Source organism: Artemia franciscana, chromosome 1 (assembly GCF_032884065.1).
Source record: "Artemia franciscana chromosome 1, ASM3288406v1, whole genome shotgun sequence".
Classification (NCBI taxonomy): Eukaryota; Metazoa; Arthropoda; class Branchiopoda; order Anostraca; family Artemiidae; genus Artemia; species Artemia franciscana.
Genome location: NC_088863.1, coordinates 49,785,025 through 49,805,787, shown reverse-complemented (window position 1 = coordinate 49,805,787; position 20,763 = coordinate 49,785,025). Strand labels below are relative to the sequence as shown.

Below are 20,763 nucleotides of genomic sequence, written 5' to 3'. Positions count from 1 at the left end.
AAACGTCAGTATACTCCCCAACAACCATTACTATATGTAAACAATGGGCAAATTCCATAACTTGGAGTCCTTCCCTCAGGGACTGTAGGGATTAAGTCGTCCTCAAAGACATAAATATTTGGTTTTTGGACTATGTTGAACAAAATGGCTATCTCAAAATTTTGATCCGGTGACTTCTGGCAAAATGAGCGTGGGAGGGGCCCTAGCTGTCCTGCAATATTTTTGGTCACTTCAAACGGGCACTATAACTTTTAATTTCCGTTAGAATGAACCCTCTGGCAAAACTCTAAGATCACTGGGTAGATACGATCACCCCTGGCTAAAAAAAAAAATAAATAAATAAACACACAGCCAAGATCTTTGTTCATCCGTGATCCGTGAGACAGCAAGACACATAAAAAGAATTTTGTATAAGAATTCTGACAAACTCCCGCAATGTATAATTTCTCCTGACAAGTTCAATCTCTAGAAACTTTCCTCCCCACGGAAAATTTCCCCTGGAAAAACCAACAGCAGAAAATCCCCCCCCCCTCCACCCGAAAATATATGCATGAATCCCAATAACAAGTACTATGCGTAAGCAATGGGCAAATTTGATAAATTAGACATTTCCCCCGGGGATGGGGGGGGGTCATGTTATACCCAAAGGCATAGTTATTTAGCCTTTCAACTATGATGAAGAAAATGGTTATCTCAAAATTATGATCGGACGATTTTGAGAAAAAAGTGGCAGGGTTAGGTGGCCTAGTTGCCCTCCAATTTCTTTGGCCACTTAAAAAGGGCTCTACAACTTTTAATCTCAGTTCGAATGCTCCCTCTTCCAATATTCTAGGACGACTGGGCCGATGCTATCACCCAAGGTGGAAAAAATAAATAACACGTACCCGTGATCTTTCTTCTGGCAAAACAACACAAAATTCCACGTTTCTCCATATAGGAGCTTGAAACCTCTAGAGAATGGTTCTCTGATACGCCAAATCTGATGGTGTGATTTTCATTAATATTTTATGATTTTAGGGGGGGTGTTCCCTCTTTTTTTGAAAATCAGCATAACACTCCGATTCTTTTTATGTATCTATTGGTATAAAAATTCCGTTTTTTAAAATTTTCGGTTACTACTGAGCCGGGTCGTTCTTTATTACAGCTCGTTACCACAAACTATTGGAAAAAATAGTTTATTCTGTATTTATTCTTGAACAACATATTTCCTCGTTCCTCCAAGGTTGGAAAGCTATACTTTATCGCACATTTTTTAATCTTCAAAAATAGGATTATAGTCAAGTTATTTTCGGACATACCAGTTTTAATCTTTTGTTTTTTCTCTCACTGATTGTAACACCAACAACGCAAGATAATAATCCCTACCAAAACAGTAATTTCAACATTGTACGACTAATCTACCGTTTCCTAGTTTTTCAAGGTGATTCATTTGCTTTACGTCAAAATCTAAATACATTGTGTCCTACAGCAAAAACATAGAAAACGAATTGTCTGTGTTTTTTGCACCAAAATTCTGAGAGAGTGGTAAACGCATATAGCTTTAGTCATATAGGAAAATGAGACACTTGATGGATTTCTATTCGGATACGGACTGATAAGCATTAGAAGTTTTCTCTCTAAGGATTTTATGAAAAACAATAAAAAATGTTATTGCCTTTCCCCTAATTTGAAAGCAAGAGTTTTAAATTTTTATGTCATATCGTTTTCGAGAAGTTTATGCTGTAATTTTCGCGCTCGGCTGAAATTTATGATTTCCTCTGAAAACTAGGGAAATGTCTAAATTAGAGTTGGACTCTTAAATCTCCAAGTTCTATGAGTAAAAGCGAAGAGATTCCCTTTTTATTACCCCTTAGAACACACCTATAAAACCTATAGTTCCGAGAATACTTAAGAGTAGCTTTCATTTCTAAAAAGCTCTTAACCCTTTAAGGAGAAATTTTAGGCAATGCCCGTTAACATAGCATAAGTTATTAGGTGGACCATATCATTAAATAAGTTAACAGTAGAAGCTCTAACTAAAAAAGACATATTTTAAGTTTAGAACACCCAAAGGCACTGCTGAATTATTCTTTTTTCTGTTTTTTTTTTGTGTCTTTCTTCTAGACAAAAAAACTACATAAAAAACAGAAAGAAAGCAAACGGACAATTCCTTCTTATAATTCGAATTGAAAATAGAAGATAGGCACTATTCAGTACGCGTACCGAGGCATTTGGCATACCATGCGACGTAATGTTACATGTGACACTTAGAACAGATCTTATGCTTTAAACCAGAGTTGACCAGGAAGGAGAGTACAAATAGGTACTTTTTGGCCTACCTTCTAGAGCTAAACAAAAAGCAGGTTGTCTTCGATTGGGGTTGGTGGATGTCGTAGGGAAAGATTTAATTGAAATGGGAACTTCCTGGGAGGTGCCCAGAGGGACACTTTAAGTAGATTTGGATAGAGGAAGAATGTACGTAGCTGTATTGGCCTAAAGTAGGTTGATGCTGTGGTTAGTTGTTAGTAGAAGTAGTGTTGATCCATCTTCGGTTTTTCATTTTGCACACACTATTTTGGTAATAAATGGTGGTAATGTATATCCCAGACAAAAAGTAATTAGTCAACCTCGAAAATCAACCTAAACCTACACTCATAAGGGGCCAAACATCCAAATTTAAAAGCAGTCACGACTCACCTGCCACTCCCCAGTATAAATTTATTTTAGCAGTTTGGTTTACCCAAAATAACAAGCAATCAAAAGTCTTGCCTTTAAACAATGATAATGCGTCTGCTTTCTATTATGAGTACATTGAGAAAACATATCCGAACAATCGTCCATTGGCGAGTATCGCATAAATCCATGTTGCAAAGATTCATCCCTCTTCTTATGCCATTTGAAATGACGTATCATCTCTTCTTTTTTCACAAATACTCTGGGGTTACAATCAACACAATGAAAATGCTCTCTAAAAAGAAAAGCCGATAAAAAATTAATCCATCAGCCTCTTGTCATTCTTACTGTAAGAGAGACTAATATGTCGAACAGAAATTTGAACTGAAATGTTATTTGTTATATAAGGGCCGCTTGTGCATTTGCTTTTCAATTTGAACCAAGACCTGACTATTAAAAATCTTGTTCATTATAATTAACTATATAAGAAACATTCTTGCAGGTTACGAAAATAGCTTAACTACACTTCCCAAGTCCTATAGTCAGACCTATCTAATCCGACAAAAAAAAAAAAAAAAAAAAAAAAAAAAAAAAAAAAAAAAAAAAAAAAAAAAAAAAACAGCAAATATATGCATTTGTTAAGTGATCGTAATTTTATAGCTTCAGAGCCCGAAGGATTACACAAATGCATTCAACCAGGGACATATTTTCGAGGATGGGGGAGGGGGATCGGAATCAGCATGACGAGACGCTTATGCAGCGGGGCGAACCGGCGGAACCGACTCTTTCCGAAATCTTAGAATGAGAACAAGTCTCACACACACACAAAAAAAAAATATATGCAAGGTATTTTTGTAACTAACACACTTTGTTTGATTTCCACAAAAAAAAGAAGTACAATAGCGTGCAACTATAATGTTAGCCAAGAGAATAAGAAATTAACAAGAGTTGGATGCCTGAAAATATGTGAAGAATTGCTGTCTTTAATTTAGACAAGACCATTATATCCGAACGAATTTTAGCTTTTATTTTGGAAAAACAAAGCATAGATAATTTGTTTGCCTTTTTCTTTTGTCACTCATAAAATACTCCTCTGTTGTTTTTCTAAGAATATTTCCAGTAGAGGGGACACTAAGAAACATCAGGTAGAAAGTCTTCCAATTCCTAACATCATTAACTTTTGTCTGGAAACAAAAAGTAATTCGCTTTCTGACACCTGCCAAAGATGCAGAAGTCATATTGAGGGATCTATTTTAGGTTTTTCAAGTTTCTAATTATTTATTCATTATTTTTTGTTGCTGTAAATATTACTAATGCCATTCCATGCTTTAGACTGTCCAAGTGTTTGTGTGCTTTAAGTCAACCAATTTTTTTTTTAGCTTGCGAACGGATAGAATATAAAACATATATCAACAAGTAAAATATCCATACTGACATATAATAATGCACAAGAAAGAATTACTTACCAAGAATGTGTCCAGAAATTCTAGTCTAGATAAGGCATTAAATTTTATTCGTTTCTTATTGCTATCAAATAAAAAAAAAGAAAATTTTTCAACTGGAAGTAAGAAGCAACATTAAAACTTAAAACGAACAGAAATAATTACATATATTACGGGGATTGTCCCTTCCTCAACACCTCGCTCTTTACCCTAAAGTTTTTAGGAACTTTAAAAAAGTTTCTAATATTTCCAATTAAACAACCATTGAGTTTTAGGAGTCGTTCTTAAAGAATTTGGACAAAGCACAAACTTTAGCATAAAGAGAGAGGTGTTGAGGAAGGGGAAATCCCCTTCGTATACATAAGTTTCTGTTCGTTTTAAGTTATAATGTTGCTCCTTACTTGCAGTTGAAGTACTTGCAGTTTTTATATTTAATTTCGGATCGATTTTATAAATAATGCCAGGAAATCTGGTCCCGCCTCCACGGAGATATCCCCATGAAAATATCCTCTAAACAATTCAATCCCGGTAAAATTTACCCTAGACAATTACTCCAAGCGGAAAATTCAGACGGAAAAGAGAAAGCAAGATATATAAAAATAATTTTGTGTAGGAATTCAAGCAAATTCCCCCAGTGTCTAATTTCTCTTGACAAGTTCACCCCCTCGAAATTTCCTATGGAAATTCGATCATGGAAAAAGCCCTATCAGGAAATTCGTCCTCCCCCGAAAATGTAAACATACTTCCCAATAAGAAATACTATGCGTAAACAATGGCCATGTTATATCTAAATATAGTATCTAAAACCATAGTTATTGGGCCTTTCAACTACAATTAAAAAAATAGCTACCTCAAAATTTTGATTGGATGATTTTGGGAAAAGGGGTGGGGGAGGGGACCTAGTTGCCCTCCAGTCTTTCTGGTCACTTAAAAAGGGCACTAGAACTCTTAATTTGCGTTTGAATGAGCCCTCTTACGATGTTCTAGGACCATCGGGTCAATACGATCACCCCTGGAAAAAAACAAAACAAGTAAACACGCATTCGTGGTCTTTCTTCTGGCAAAAAATTCAAAATTCCACATTTTCGAAATCCCCCTTTTTTTAAATCAGGTAAATTTTCTCAGGTTCGTAGCCTTTAATGGGAAAAACTAAACTTAATGCAAATTATAGACTTGAAATCAGCATAATAAGCAGATTTTTTTATATATCTATTGGTATTAAAATTCCGTTTTTACAGTTTCGGTTACAATTAGAGTTTCGGAATTGGAGTCCTGGTTGAACTTCGTTGAAGTAAGGATGCTAGGGCTATTTTTTAAAAAAGTTTTAAAAAGTGTTTTTAATTATTCAGTTTTAATCCTCACAATTTGATGTAAGTTCTTTATATATATATATAGTTTCTCTCTTATTCTTGTATTGTGCTGAAGACGGCCCTTGGACATAGGGCCGAAATATCTACAGAAATAATTTCCACTGTCTTGAAATTTTCCCTATTGTCTATACGTTGTATTTGTTTGTTATGGAAAGGCAGTGTGGTCTTCGTCGCTATTTACTCCTTACTTACAGTTCGTTACCGCGAACTGTTCGATAAAAACGTTTCATTATCAAATGCATCCTAGCATGACACACCCGAAAAAAGAATTAATGCTAGAAAAGTCGTATTTTCCTTTCAAAGAAAGAGAAACTAAAGAAAAGAAATTGTCTCAAAATTATACCTGCCTTTTCAAAGTTTCTGGATGTATACAACAATTCATGGTAAAAAAAATTGTAAGTAAGACGCGACTTGGCCCGGTAGTAACCGAAACATGGCCTAATAAAAATCCAAATAGTAAAAGGAGGAATTTTGATAACAATTAATTCACCTGAAGTGTTGTTTTTTCATGCTGATTCCAAATATATAAAATTAATTAAGTTTAATGCTACCCATCAAAAATCTACGAGCCTGAGGAAATTTGACTGAATTTCGAAAAAGAGGGGAAACACCTTCAACAATTCAAGTGATCCAATCCACTCCACGAAAAATTGGAATTTTGCGTTTTTTGCCAAAAGAAAGATCACAGAAGCGTGTGGGTTTTTTTTCCAAGACTGATTTTATCGAGCTAATGGCCCTAAAATATCAAGAGAGGGTTCATTCGAATGGAAAATTAAAAGTTTTAGCGTTCGTCTTAAGTAATAAAAAAATGGTCGGATAACTAGACCCTCCCCATGTTCCTTTTCTCCGGGAGAAAATTTTGCACGGAGGAGGGGGGATTTGTAAAAATTCTTACACAAAATTCTTTTTATTTGTATTATTCTACCTTAACCACTCCATTTTTCGGTGGACGGCGCAGAAAATACCCCCCTGAAAATACCCGTCACGGAAAATGTTTTTTTTTTACTTTTGAAAAGCTTCTTCTTATTCTAATTATTATTATTATTCTTCGCAATTCTGTTTCAGAAGTTGTTCTTAGAGAACTGAGAAAAAAGTCAAACTTTAGCGCAAAGAGCGAGGTATTAAGGAGAGGTGAAACCCTTTCATATATGGAAAAAATTCTATTCGTTTTAAGATTTACTATCACTCAAAGCTTCCAGTTGAAATAAATTGTTTTTTCTTTCATTAAATTCAGTATAAAGAGACTTACCTATAATTGAGATCTTTACAGTGACTGTTACCACAGTCTAAAGCACTTGAAAACCGCTTAACATATCGTGTATAATCTACGGGCCCATTTTGCTTATTTGTTGAACTTCCTATTCTATTCCCTATAGACGATCCGACAGATGTTTGACTAGAAATTGAAGGTTTGGTTGATTCAGGCACTCCAAGGGAGCTTCTTACAGGTGCTAAAAAATTAAGCCGTCAATTAAAAAAAATTTGATGTCTATTTGAATACCAAGGACAGTAAAAATGAAATGTGATTTCTTTTAAATGATTCAGTAGAAACGTACACAATCATATGCATATCACAGAGAAATCAAGCAAATTGCAACTTCAATTTTGAACAGAAAGCACTTAAAATGCAGTAAGACAGTTTTTGGTAATATCGAATGTCAAATTAAAAAAAAGGAACGTGGATGAGAAATCAGCAAAAATCAGCTAAAAACATATTGCACCAAACAGCTTAAAAAAGTTTAGCTTTGAGAGTGCAGTTGTCTTTGGGGATCAACAAACCGATTATATCTAAATTTCTACGGACGAAAAGCACTGCCAATTTTAGCCAATTAGTTTCCCGTATTTATTTTCACTGTTCAACTGGCAACACCAACAAAAGTGAGGTAGTGTCGGAACAACATGACAATTTTGAAACAATGAAAAGTAAAACTTTGGAAAATACGCGGTTGTCAGTCATGAATTGACAAAAGATGGGTACAAGAGGAAAAAAATATTTTGATGTTTTTGGTACTGCAAGGTAGATTTACACACCGAGAAATACATCATCGGTCGGAGTCGTTCAAATAACGTCAAGCTGGGCGTATATGTTTGGGACGATATCAACCTATTGTGTTTTTCTTTTACTCGTATTGAAAACCATTGGTCATATTAGATTTATCCAATGCATTGGTAATTTTACCATCAGTATGATTTCAAAATTTAAGTTGTTTCAAAATTGAAACTAATTCTAATAGACTGAAAATTGAGTTTGCCAGCATTTATTCAGCTGTTCCATTTTTCTTTTTCAAACATTTTAAGATTAAACTAGTAAAAGCCTAAAGTGAAATCAATGACTTTTTTCAAGTCAATTGTAACTGAAAAAAATTAAATACAACCTTATTACAAACTAAAATTATTATACGACCTTATATAAAAACTTTGTCGTTTTGTTTGCATACTTCATATTACAAACAAACGGTGGCGTCAACTGACGGAAATTTGGGGAATGCAAATGTATTATTCAAAACCTATGGCAGCATATAAAGTTTGTCGGTTTTCCTATTTTTTCTATAAAAATACCAAAAGACATTTTTTGGCGAAACCTAGGGGCAATTACCTCCCATACCCTGATTGATGTGGCTTCAAGTATGGCAATTTGATAGTTTAATATGTTTGCTTAATAGTAAATACTCTGATGCCTAAAATGTTAGCGTAAAAATTCCTTTGGTAATTATGTATTATACTGCCAACACTAAAGAGTTGAAGTTATGTTAGTCCTAATGAAAAGACATGATGAAAATATAATACTTTAGAAACAAATTTGGGCTACATATTTGCAAATTAGGAGGTGGGGGTATCTTAACCCCCACCCACATGTTTTCCACTGAGCGTAAGCTAATTGTTTCTTAATACAGAAAGATAAAACCGTTTTATTCTCAAGTTTTACACATAGTAAACTTGAGTGTTGACGGTATAATGCATAAGAACCATACCTTTTTTTAAATTTAACAATCAAGCTACAATATTGAAAACGAAAATGATCTTAATTGGACAAGATATTAATTAATATTTTGTTTCTTTTTACTCCATAAGACAATTGATCCCAGACCAATCAAGCATCTTAAAAATTGGCAGACGAGTCACATTGCTAGTTTGATTGTAATATATCAATCATCTTATGGGAAGAAATGGGCTTGTTTATACAAAGAATGTGCTTGGGGTATATATTCTTAGGGTATTAAATAAAAAAAAAACAAGTTTATTTTAACTCAAATTAAGGAGCGGCATTAAAATTTAAAAGGAACAGAATTATTCCTTATATGAAAGGGGATGTCCCATCCTCAGTGCCTCGCTCTTTAAACTAAAGTTTGACTCTTTCTCACAAATCTAATTTTTAAAACAATAAAAAGCTCTAGAGCAAAAAGTTGGGCGTTGAGGAGAGGAAAGCGCCTTTCATATACAGAATAATTTCTGTTCGTTTAAATTTAATGTCGCTCTTTACTTTCAGTTAAAACAACACATGTTTTTATTTTATTTCTGAAATTTCTTGTATTAATGCAGATTTTGATTTTGGTTCACCGTGCATGAATAATTAAAACGAAATTTGCATATTAATTTTACTTTTTTTCGGCTAAATGACTCTCGCAAAATTTTGATTGGACGATTTTGAGAAAAAAGGGGGGAGGCGGCCTAGTTGCCCTACAATTTTGTGTTCACTTAAAAAGAGCACTAGAACTTCTGATCTTATTTACGAACATTTTTATTGGTAATAAATACACGTAACTTAGGCCTACGAATTAATTTACGCATGAACTTCCATAATGGTAAAATTTTATTAGGTATATGTGGTGGTTCGCCCCCTCGTCAATACCTTACTGTTTACGCTAAAGTCCAAATTTTTTCCCAATTCTTTAAGAATGACCCATGAATCACAAAGGCAGTTTAATTAGAATGAATAGCTCTTTTGAGATTACTACAAATACTTTAGCGCAAAGAGCGAGGTATTGAAGAGGGGACGAAACCCCTCATATACGTAATAATTTAGGTTCGTTTTAAGTTTTAATGTTTCTCCTTGCCTTCAGTTGAAATTAGTTCGTTTTTTTTTTTGCTTAATTTTTTTTTTTTAAATAAAGCTGGAAAATCCAGCACTCCCTTCATGGAAATTCTCTTCTCCCATAAAAAATTCCTCCATGGAAAGATCCTCCGACGTACCTCCTCCTCCCGACCAGAAAAATCCCCCTGGAAACGTCTGAATATTTCCCAATAAACAGTACTATGTAAACAATGGGCAAATTTCATAACTCACAGCCCTTCCCCCGGGGACTGTGGGGGATTAAATCGTCCTCAATGACATAACTATTTGATTTTTCAACTATGTTTAACAAACTGACCATCTGAAAATTTTGATCCAATGACTTTGGGAAAAAATTAGTGTGGGAGAGGGCCTAGTTGCCCTCCAATTTACTGGTTACTTAAAAAGAGCACTAGAACTTTTAATTTCCGTTTAAATGAGCCGTCTCGCAATATTCTAGGACCACTAGGTTTGTACGATCACCCCTAGGAAAAAGAAGAAGAAAAAAATGAACAAGCATCCGTGATCTTTCTTCCGGCAAAAATACAAAATTCCACATTTTTGCAGACAGGAGCTTAAAACTTCTACAATAGGGTTCTCTGATACGTTGAATCTGATGGTGTCATTGTCAATAAGATTCTATGAATTTTAGGGGGTATTTTCTCTTTTTTTTTTCGAAAATACGGCAAATTTTCTGAGGCTCGTAACCTTTGATGGGTAAGACTAAACTTGATGAAACTTATATATTTAAAATCAGCATAAAAATCCAATTTTTTATGTATCAATTGGTATCAAAATTCAGTTTTTTGAAGCTTCGGTTAGTATTGAGCCGGGTCACTCCTTACTTACAGTTCGCTACCACGAATTGTTTGATTATTTTTGGCCTATCCATTGAGAACTTTTATGTGAACTTAATAAGACTTGGAATCAATGAATTGCTTCAGCTGGAATTTTCAAAATTACAAGGATACAGTTAATCAATTTGGTCTTTGAACCACTCAATCATTATTTTGAAAAAAAATTCCTAGTCAAATTGAAAATATTAATCGAGCTACGCTACATCTTTTAAACTTAAATTTGAATTCAATTTAACCACTGTTTGTCCACGCCTTTCCTCAATTATCACGTTTTCTTTGTTAGTTTTCGATTGGAATGTTGTAAACCAGATGTTTTTAATAATTCTCTACTTGCCTTCGTCATTTTCGTTCGATGGCTTTAAAAAACGATCAGTTCTTGAAATCTGGGAGTGGTTCATCGTCAAAAAGTTTTAAGGTTTCATAGCATGACATCCTGTTTTGTATCTGATATTCTTAGTTTCAAGCTCAAAATTGGATGCAAATTAGACACTGTTGCACAACAGATAGCAGCACTCAATTTTGAATTCGTTCGTTTCAAGTATCGACCGATAAATCAAAAAACAATCCGGTTTCTTTCCGCCTGTCAAATGTACGACCCTATTTTTTCCATCATTCTATGAGAAAAAAAATCAATTTACATTACTTACATGATTCTTAGTTTATGTCGAGCCTAAAAACCGACTGATTTATGCCTTTTTAGGTTGAGCAGTGTTTTACGCTCAGTAGGCCCTATGTACAAAAGCGTTAAAGTTGTGCATTATTTGCATTTACAGGTCGCTAATTGGTTTTGTTCGATGTTCTTACTTTTAATGTTATGATTACACTTTAGCTGGGTATATACCGTAAGGAGTTGAAGAGTTTTGTAGTCAAAAGTCGGCTTTAACTAGAACTCCCATGCCAAGACCCCTAAAGCGTTGTTGCAAAGGTGTCCTTGAATTATCTTTGCAAAGCAACACAAACGACAATGCATATAGGATTGGATTTGAATCTTCTAAAAAAAAACAGCACAATTCTACCTGCTATTTAACTAAAATCCCATTCTAATGGAATGAAAATGAGCAGAACCAATTTATAGTTCAAACATTTACCATATACCATAAAAATTGGTGTACATTACCAATAATGTGTCCTTTATGGTGCTTAATTTGAAGAGTTGCACAATACTCAACCTTCAAGTGAAATTTCTGCGAGTGATCAATCGGAGTGAATATTTGAGTTATAACTGTTTGGAATCAGAAAATACATAGGCTTGGAAGATCAATCTATTTATCCATTCAGGGGCGTCATTTTTTTTGGACGGGGGAGGGGCAGTTGCCCTTCAAATAATTTGGTGAAATTAGCTATTATAGCACGTTCCGCTTGAATATCTGATTATGGACCCCTCTAGCCCCACCAATAACAATACTTGAGCTACAACTTTGTTTCTATTAAATAAAAAAAAGTCTCACTTGCTGAAAACAAGAAGCAATATTAAAATTTCCGCGCACATACTGAATATTTCCTGTTCGTTTTAAGTTTTGATGTTCCTCCTTACTTTCAGTAGAAAAAACTTGTATTTTTTTAGATTTAATTTCTGATCGTCATTCAGATAATCTCTGGAAATCCACCACCCCCTTTCAGAAATTCTTCACCTTTCCCCACGAAAAATTCTTCATGGAAGATTCCTCCCCGGTAAAATCCTTCCCTGGGTCATTCCATTGCGTCCTTATTGCATGTTCCCCCGGAAAATTTCTTGTGGACGATTCCACCTGAAAAGTTCTCCTTAGCATACTTTCATTAAAAAACAAACATATTGTTTTTATTTATTTTCTGATCGTTTTGAATGTAATAGCAGAATCTCTTGTATGTGGAAAAAGTTTCCGAGAATTCCTCCATCCCCCATAAATTTCCACCCGTGGAAAATTTCCCCATGTAGAATTTCTCCTGTTGATCATTCCCCCGTGGAGAATTTCTTCCAAGGGAAATCCCCCCATGTAATAGTTCCTGATTCGCAAAAAATTCCTTTTGGACAATCCTCTCAGAAAACCTTCGTCATGTTAAATTATGTTAAATAAGAGTCATCAGCAAGAAAGTAAGACAAATAAAACATGAATTCTGAAAAATTCTCCCCTATAAAATTTCTTCTGGAAGTTCACACCCCGGAAATTTCCATTCTAATGAAAAGATCCAAACGTAGAAAATACTTCTCTAGACGAGCCACCCCTACGAAAAATGGCTTTATGCTTCACAATAACGAATACTATAGGCAAACACTAGGCAAATTTCATAGCTTACAGGCCTACCTCCTGGAGACTGTGGGGGGGGGGGTATTATCATCCCCAAAGACATAAGTTTTTGACCTTTCAGCTATGTTGAACAAAATGGATATCTCAGATTTTGAACAGCCGACTTTGGGGGGAAAAGGGCATGGGAGTCCGGCTAGTTGCCCTCCAACATTTTTGATCATTAAAAAAGGACACTCAAGAATCACTGGTTCGATAAGATCATCCCTGGGAAGAACAAATAAAATATAAAAAAAATTAATTTTCTGGCAAAAACTTCAAACTTCACCATTTTTTTAAATGGGAGCTTGAAATCTGATGCGCTGAATCGGACGGTGCAATTTTCATTAAGAACCAGTTATTTTTTTTTAAGAAATCAGACAAATTTTCTCAAACCCATAGGTTTTTATGGGTAATGTTAAACATAGAAAATTTTATATATTTAGAATCAGCATAAAAAATTGATTGTTTCTATATATATATATATATATCTATATATATAAAAATAAGTTGTCTGTCTGTGGATGTGTGGATGGATGTGTGGATGGATGTGTCAGGTGACGTCACCTGAAAAAACTGGATTAGGTGACGTCAAAACTGAAAAAACTAAAAAAAGGCAAAAACTACAAAAAAAACTAAAAACTAATAAAAAAAAATAAAAAAGCTAAAAAACTAAAAAAACTATAAAGGTAAAAACCAATAAAAAACTAAAAAAAAAAACTGAAAAAACTAAAAAAAGGCAAAAACTACAAAAAAAAACTAAAAACTAATAAAAAAAGTAAAAAAGCTAAAAAACTAAAAAAACTAAAAAAACTAAAAAAAGGTAAAAAACTAAAAAAAATAAAAAATAAAAAAAAACTAAAAAAAAGGAAAAAATTGAAAAATAAGCTAAAATAAAGGTAAAAACCAATAAAAAACTAAAAAAAAAAAGGAAAAAACTAATAAATGACGACACTCAAAGAGAAAGCGACCAGGACAAAAAACTAAAAAAAAAGGCAAAAACTACAAAAAAACTAAAAACTAATAAAAAAAATAAAAAAGCTAAAAAACTAAAAAAACTAAAAAAAGGTAAAAAACTAAAAAAACTAAAAACTAAAAAAAAAACTAAAAAAGGTAAAAACTAAAAGAACTAAAAAAGAAAAAAATAAATGACGACACTCAAAGAGAAAGCGACCAGGACAAAAGGAATGTTCGATTAGCAATCAACAAAGCACCGGGACACAGGGAGTATAAATGACGACCAGGACACAAGTAAAAAAAAAAATTAACAAAACTAAAAAGAAGGTAAAAACTACAAAAAAACTAAAAAGAAAAAAAAACTAAAAACTAATAAAAAAACTAAAAAATCTAAAAATCTAAATAAACTAAAAAAGAAAAAAAAAAGAAAAAAATAAAGGAGAAAAACAAAACTAAAAAACGAATGTATATACAGACCGGTACACCGGGATACAAATGACGACCGGGACACAGGGAATATAAATAACGACCGGGACACAGGGACACAACTACAACGGGGACACCGGGGGAAACAGGGGGATATAAATGACGACCGGGACAAAAAAACTAAAAAGAAATAAAAACTAAAAACTAATAAAAAAAACTAAAAAATCTAAAAATCTAAATAAGCTAAAAAAGAAAAAAAAAGGAAAAAAATAAAGGAGAAAAACAAAACTAAAAAACGAATGTATATACAGACCGGGACACCGGGATACAAATGATGACCGGGACCCGGGACACAGGGAATATAAATGACGACCGGGACACAGGGACACAACTACAACGGGGACACCGGGGGAAACAGGGGGATAACCTGACAATCTATTTATATGCAAAGACAATGGGACAGCAAAGAATGTTGTATATTCGCAAGTTTTACGTAGTTAAAACCATATATATATATATATATCTATATTCACAGGTGGGACATAGGGACACAACTACAATGGCGCGTAACTATTATGGCGCGTAACGACTTACGCGCGCGGGGGGGCTTGGGGGGGGCGCGAAGCGCCCCCACCAACTAGGTGTTGGGGTGGCGCGAAGCGCCACCCCAACAGCTAGTATATATATATATATATATATTGTTTAGTGTTTTAGTGTTTCGCTTTTTAGTGTTTCGGTTACTACCCGGTCGAGTTGCTTCTTACTTACAGTTTGCTACCACGTACTGTTTGATATAAATTGACTATGCCAACAAATGTTAGTAGACAGTACTTGGGAACTTTTTAATTTGATATAAGATTTTTCAAACCAATGTTTTATCATTTTGATTTTTCACTTTTGGGTTTGACGTTGAAATCAACAAAAAATACAGATCATTTACAAATCTTGTATTAACATCTCGGTGGTCTAGTGGTGATCTTTAATCTTGTATTAACAACGGTGTAGATTGGGCTTAGCCCTTTGCCAACAGAGGTCCAATATTGATCACCGACGCCCGATACCGTAGCCGTCAATCAAAATTCTATCAGTCTGTCAAGTATTTACAGGCCTGTAGGTCAGCAGAACGACATTTCGATATCCCCACCCCCCTTTTGCAGCAGGATCCTCAGAAGACACATGTACTAACCTAAAACTTCTTTTAGCCCCCGTTAAGTTTGCTTGGAAATTGTCTTCCCTTCAGGTAAATGTGCGTGCAATCACGATTTAGGACTCCCCTACTTCTCGGTCTAAGAGGTTGAATCAACCACCGACCCTGAAAATGCCCAACTAGGAGATTTAAGTTTGAAAAGGAATATCCAGGGCACCAACTGTTTCTTCCAACTAACTTTAGCTGAGATCAAACAACCCATTTTGGCAGACACCGTGACTAAGTTTAGATACCACCCACACCCCCAACCGTCCACCACCTTCAAATTGGCCCCAAACCCTAAGAAGCAAAATTGGAACATTAGTTGTTATTCATCCTTAAGTTTGGTCGAGATGAAAATATCCTGGTTGCAAGAATTTAAGGAATTTCCACACAGGGGCTGGACAACATTCAGACCGAAAATAAACAACATAGAAACCAGCTCTCATTTTATTCTAATTTTTGTTGAAATGCAACTACCAATTCGGAAAGATATCCCAATTACAAGAATTTATACTGTCTCCCTTCTTCAATATTAACTAGAAATGTAGGACTGGTTCTGTGACTTCGAGAAATCACAAGTAGAATACTAGACCTTACTTCCCGTCCAGTCTTATATATTTTTATCCTGTCTTATATAGCTATTAGCTAAAAAAAAAAAAAAAACATTTGACATGGTACAACGGGTACCTGGAGCCGTCCTAAACATCTAATATTTTTCATTGTACACTCAATTATATATTGTGTTACACTCAATTATATATATATATATATATATATATATATATATATATATATATATATATATATATATATATATATATATATATATATATATATATATATATAATATATATAATATATATATATACCTTCATCACCTTGCTTAGAACTAACAGTAAAGCCTGTCACTTTTGTGGTAGCAGGAGGGGGCAGGAAACTGGCTAAGCCATTTAAAAAAATAGGCCAAAAGGTTTTTTTCGGATTCGGATACTTCCTTACTTATAAAAACCCTCTGATACCCGTTTTCAGGCTGCTTGTGCCAATACGTATTAATAAACTGTCCTAATTGTCACAATTTATTTTTGTTAAATATAAGTCAACAGGAATAAATTAGTATGAAACTACATGCAGATGTACCTAATCCCTCGCAGGCTAATTTATAACTTTCATAAAAAAAAGTGAGATTCTGCACTGAGAAAAAAAAATCAGTCCCATTAAAAGTGTTCAGCCTAAAATATTCTTCAATTCAGCAGACGTTAAACATAGCATGAATAATAGCATGCAATTTACATCAAAGCTCATACGAATTTATGTTCATAAATTCTTTAACCAGTCTTATACACTATAACTAGCTAAAAACTCATATGCAAATGAGATAAGTTTGTAACCTGCGGTCAAGATAAAAAAGAACAAAAAAAAGTTTTGGCAGAAAAATAAATTGTTTAGCTCCGTCCCATATATGCGCTTTAAGCTCTGATCAGTGTTGTGCATATGAGAAGAACAGCCTGTTTTTTTTGTCGTAAAATAATGCCGTAAATCAGAAATTCCAGAGCGATACGGCTGATGTATAATGTCAAAAATTAGGAGGTGGTCCCCTAATTTTGGAATTTAGGTGTTGTTATATTCCTATGTCTGAATAACAAAGAATTATTTACGTTTATAAAAGGATGTTGAAGCAATTATGGACGAGATATTTTAAGGTTAAAGAAAGCCTCAAGGGTTATAATCAAGTTTTTTTTTATAGTTTTTCTTGATTTGACACAATAAGAATTCAAAAATGTTATATAAGCTAATGAAAATTGTGGAAAACATTAAGGACTGGAAATTCATTTATAATTGTTATTTTATTTACAAATGATAGTTGAAGCTTTTGTTAGAAGAATTCAAGATAAGAATTAAAAAAAAATCAAAGATATTATATGAATTGAAAGATACAACAATAAGAATTCACAGATTGTGAATTCTTACTCACAGAAATTGTGGGGAAGTGTGGGAAACAGGGGGCACTAATAAATATCTACCCTGGGCGCAAGAGAGAACAGAACCGCAACTGATGCATTACTAATTTAAAAGACACTGTGTGCTTGGAGGAATAAAAAGTGAAATACATTAATATGGGTCCAAAATTGGACCCATCTGTTTATACCTGAAAAAACAATACCCTAAGATCGTCCTTTTTGGTTGTTTCGAAGTCATTAGATTTTTAGGGCAAAGTCATCATTTTGTCAGTGTTTCCAGGAAAAACGATTGAGTTAATTTTGACAACACTTTAGATCGTCAAATTCCAAAAGACTACTACGCCTTCAAAGATATGCTTCATCTTCTTAAGCTGTCAGATGCCATATATTTGTATTTATGCCGGGATTTAAAAATCCTTAGCTCCATTGGCATTGCTAGTTCTTAATCTAAGGTATGATAAAGTCGCATGGCGAAACAGAACAATCAGAAACGGTAAGTGGTTGTTTAACAGAACTAATGCGATTTTGAGCCGTTTTATATGGAATACAGGCTCGTATTTTTTTTTGGGGGGGGGGAGAGTGGAGGGGATGCCATAAAAGTAAAGAAAAAAGTTTAATAATATGAATAAGATGTGTCTATGGATTCTGGGAAACTAAGGATTTTGGGAGAGAGGGCACCTGGGGCCAGAGATTCCCTTTCCCCTACACCCGTCTCTGATCCGGTAAGCCTACCCTACTTTCTTTCTATTTGTGTGTGTTTTTCGTACAGCCTATTAAGTAAAGAAGTCCTGCACTCAATGGCCTATCAACTTTTACTTGAATCGCACACTATCTTAAATCATGACAAGTTTCTGGTTTTCTTGTGAATGGATTTAAAAAGAGGAACAAACAGAGAAGCTTATGCAAATTAAACTCGTATTGGATGGCTCCAATAGATATTTTCCTTTTTTGTACGACCTGTCTTGATATTTAAACACAATTTGACATTACAAGGTTTGAGAATAGTTTAGTCCTTGTTGAGAAGGACTATTTTAGCTGGATTTGTAAATACTGACTTTGTATAGACATCTGTGTACTCTCACATTGGGGGATAGTGGATCTGGTCGAAGATCATGTAACGGCTCAAAGGACTTAATAGATTGAGGTCTGAAGATTAATATTTTTGCCAGATTTTTGATATTCCTCCCTTCCGCCAGGAATATACTCTTATATCCTGTGGGAGTTTTATTTCATAAGAACTTTGGGTACTTGTCGGTTATTAGAAATACACCCAAAAAGTGAAGCTAGGTTAAAACTTATGAAAAATAACAAAACATGATGATAAAATAACACTTTAGAAACAAAATTATTGAAAGCTAACCCAACCTAATGTAACCTAACCCACATCCCCACTCCTAATGTACAAATATATAGCATAGTCCAAATTATTCAAGTCCAATGCACTCTGTCTAAGTTCCAATGCATTGTATCATCCATCACTTGTTTTGTAGCTATGAAGCCGGTTTTCTGAGACGTAACCTAAGCATAGGCTAATTCTTGAATACGTTTCAAACAACCGACAAGTACTGAAATATCCAAAAAAAAGGTCCCGAGTGATGAAATGTGAATCATTTAAAAAATAACATTTATACAAAACATACGGTAATTAGGCTATATAACTAGAATGGATGAAACTTACCATTTAATTGTACCTAAGATTGTGCGCTTTTCGAAGGAAGTTTCAGGATGAAAAAAGCACCGGTACGATAAAATTTATTTTGGAAACTCAGACAAAGAGAATGAGAAACTTGGCCCCATTGCTTACTTAGTAATGCATTTTTCTCTGCTTATAAGCCTCCCATTGGGCCATATAGGCCTCCTGTTCTCTTTGAAACTAGAGGGTGAAAATTTAGTTACAAGGACGCTGTCAAAGGACAAGGTCGAGACACGATTTTGCAGAGAGGAGTTTCCTTTTTGTCAAACAAAAATCCAGTTAAACCTAGTCTACAATTAGGTATCCATCAGCGATGTCAATGCGTTACAATTTTACCATTTTTCGTACAATTCGGAGGTCCAGATGCAAAGCGGTACACGTGGAAAGTTTTTGCTACAAAACAAATTCTCCTGAACATTCGTACTTGGATAATCTGTTGAAGTTTTAGCTTATTAGATAGTTTGTTACATCAAATTTTTAATCCGCTGTTCAGATAGTACAAATCACTCACAATCTCTCACGGTACAATTTTACTTGGAAGATTGGTACAGTTTACTTCAAATCGTTGACGACGCTGGTATCCATTAGAGGTGATAGTGAAGCTTGAGCTTTTGAAACCCAGTTTCTAAAAATACCAAGAACAGTGAAAAGGAAATATGATTGTTTGAATGAGCTAAGTAGAAACTTGCAGAAGCATGTGCATTTTTAAAGTTTAAAAAATTAAAATTTGACTTTGATGAAAAAAAAAATCATTTGCAGCTATGCAATTCTTGGTAGACCTATTAGCAGGTTCCAAAAAGAAAAAATGGGTGAAAAAACTTCAAAAAAAATTTTTATGGACAAAAACCGTTATCAAATTCAACTGATAGGTTTTACTTGCTCATTTTCACGAAAAAATGTGATACTGTCCTAGGTACTTGTCCTAAAAAATTCACCACTTGAAACGGCCAAAAGAAAAACACTAAAAAAATTGCAGTTTATACATAGGAATAGATCTAACAACGGACCATGTTTAAGAAGGCTTTTTTTATATCAATCTTCTTCGTACTTAGGCCAACAATTATATCTCTCATGTTTGTTTCTATGTCGGTTTCCTGAAATGTCCGTTTTTCTTTAGAAGATGAAAATACTCGTGAATAAGTTGCGAAAAGTCAAACGTGACCTTTTGTGTCATCATTTATTACTAAACTTAGACTTTAGGAAATTAAATACTTCAAAACCTGATTTCTTTGAGAAAATATTTCTTTTACCACAAAAATGTCTCAAAAAAGAAAATCTTGTAAGCTATTCTTGCAATTTTACAGAAAGAATGATTGATTCCAAAACAGTTTCAAATAACCAGCATTGTAAATAATTTAAATATTACCATTTTTGGATAGATCTTTCCACATGATTTAGCGCTAACAGCTTTAGAAATTGAATTAAAGATAAATTACTAGCCTGAACAACAATTTTATTCAGGTTCTTCTTTCCTCGTTTAGGTTTATATGCATTTTAAAGCTATTGGTTACAACACTGAACAAATTTTTTTCCCGCTAGAATTACAATAACCTTATGTCTTTTCCAAAATACACTATCAATCACTTACTGAGCAACACCCTCTATCAACAGCCCCGTGTGAATTTTCACATGATATGCCCGTATTTTCGACCAATTATTCACATTTTTTAAACCCTTGCCGTAGCACAAACAGCTGCCCGTGATCTTATCTCATCCGAGGAAATAAAGAGGTAAATTTCTCTCTTGTAAGAGGCGAGCGTTTTTTCTTTCTTTTTTACTCTTCTTTCAGAAAAGATTTTTCTCCCACGGCAGGAAGGGGGTAACTCAAAGGGTTTTTTCAACGAAATCCGGCAGATGATACAACTCTAGAAAGGGTAAATCGAACAAGAATTCGTGGTTTCAGCATT

The 20,763-nt window shown here is 34.2% G+C and overlaps 1 protein-coding gene across 1 annotated transcript in view; it reads right to left on the bottom strand.

Annotated features, from left to right (window-relative positions):
• The window catches only part of LOC136030992 (uncharacterized), a 193,069-nt gene that overhangs the window by 112,031 nt on the left and 60,275 nt on the right, over positions 1-20,763 (bottom strand). Inside the window, exons 6-7 of the mRNA XM_065710155.1 lie at positions 6,714-6,915; positions 2,749-2,947 (exon numbers count right to left, since the gene is read on the bottom strand). Coding sequence (XP_065566227.1) covers positions 2,749-2,947; positions 6,714-6,915 — 401 coding nt within the window. The remainder of the gene's footprint in view (positions 1-2,748; positions 2,948-6,713; positions 6,916-20,763) is intronic.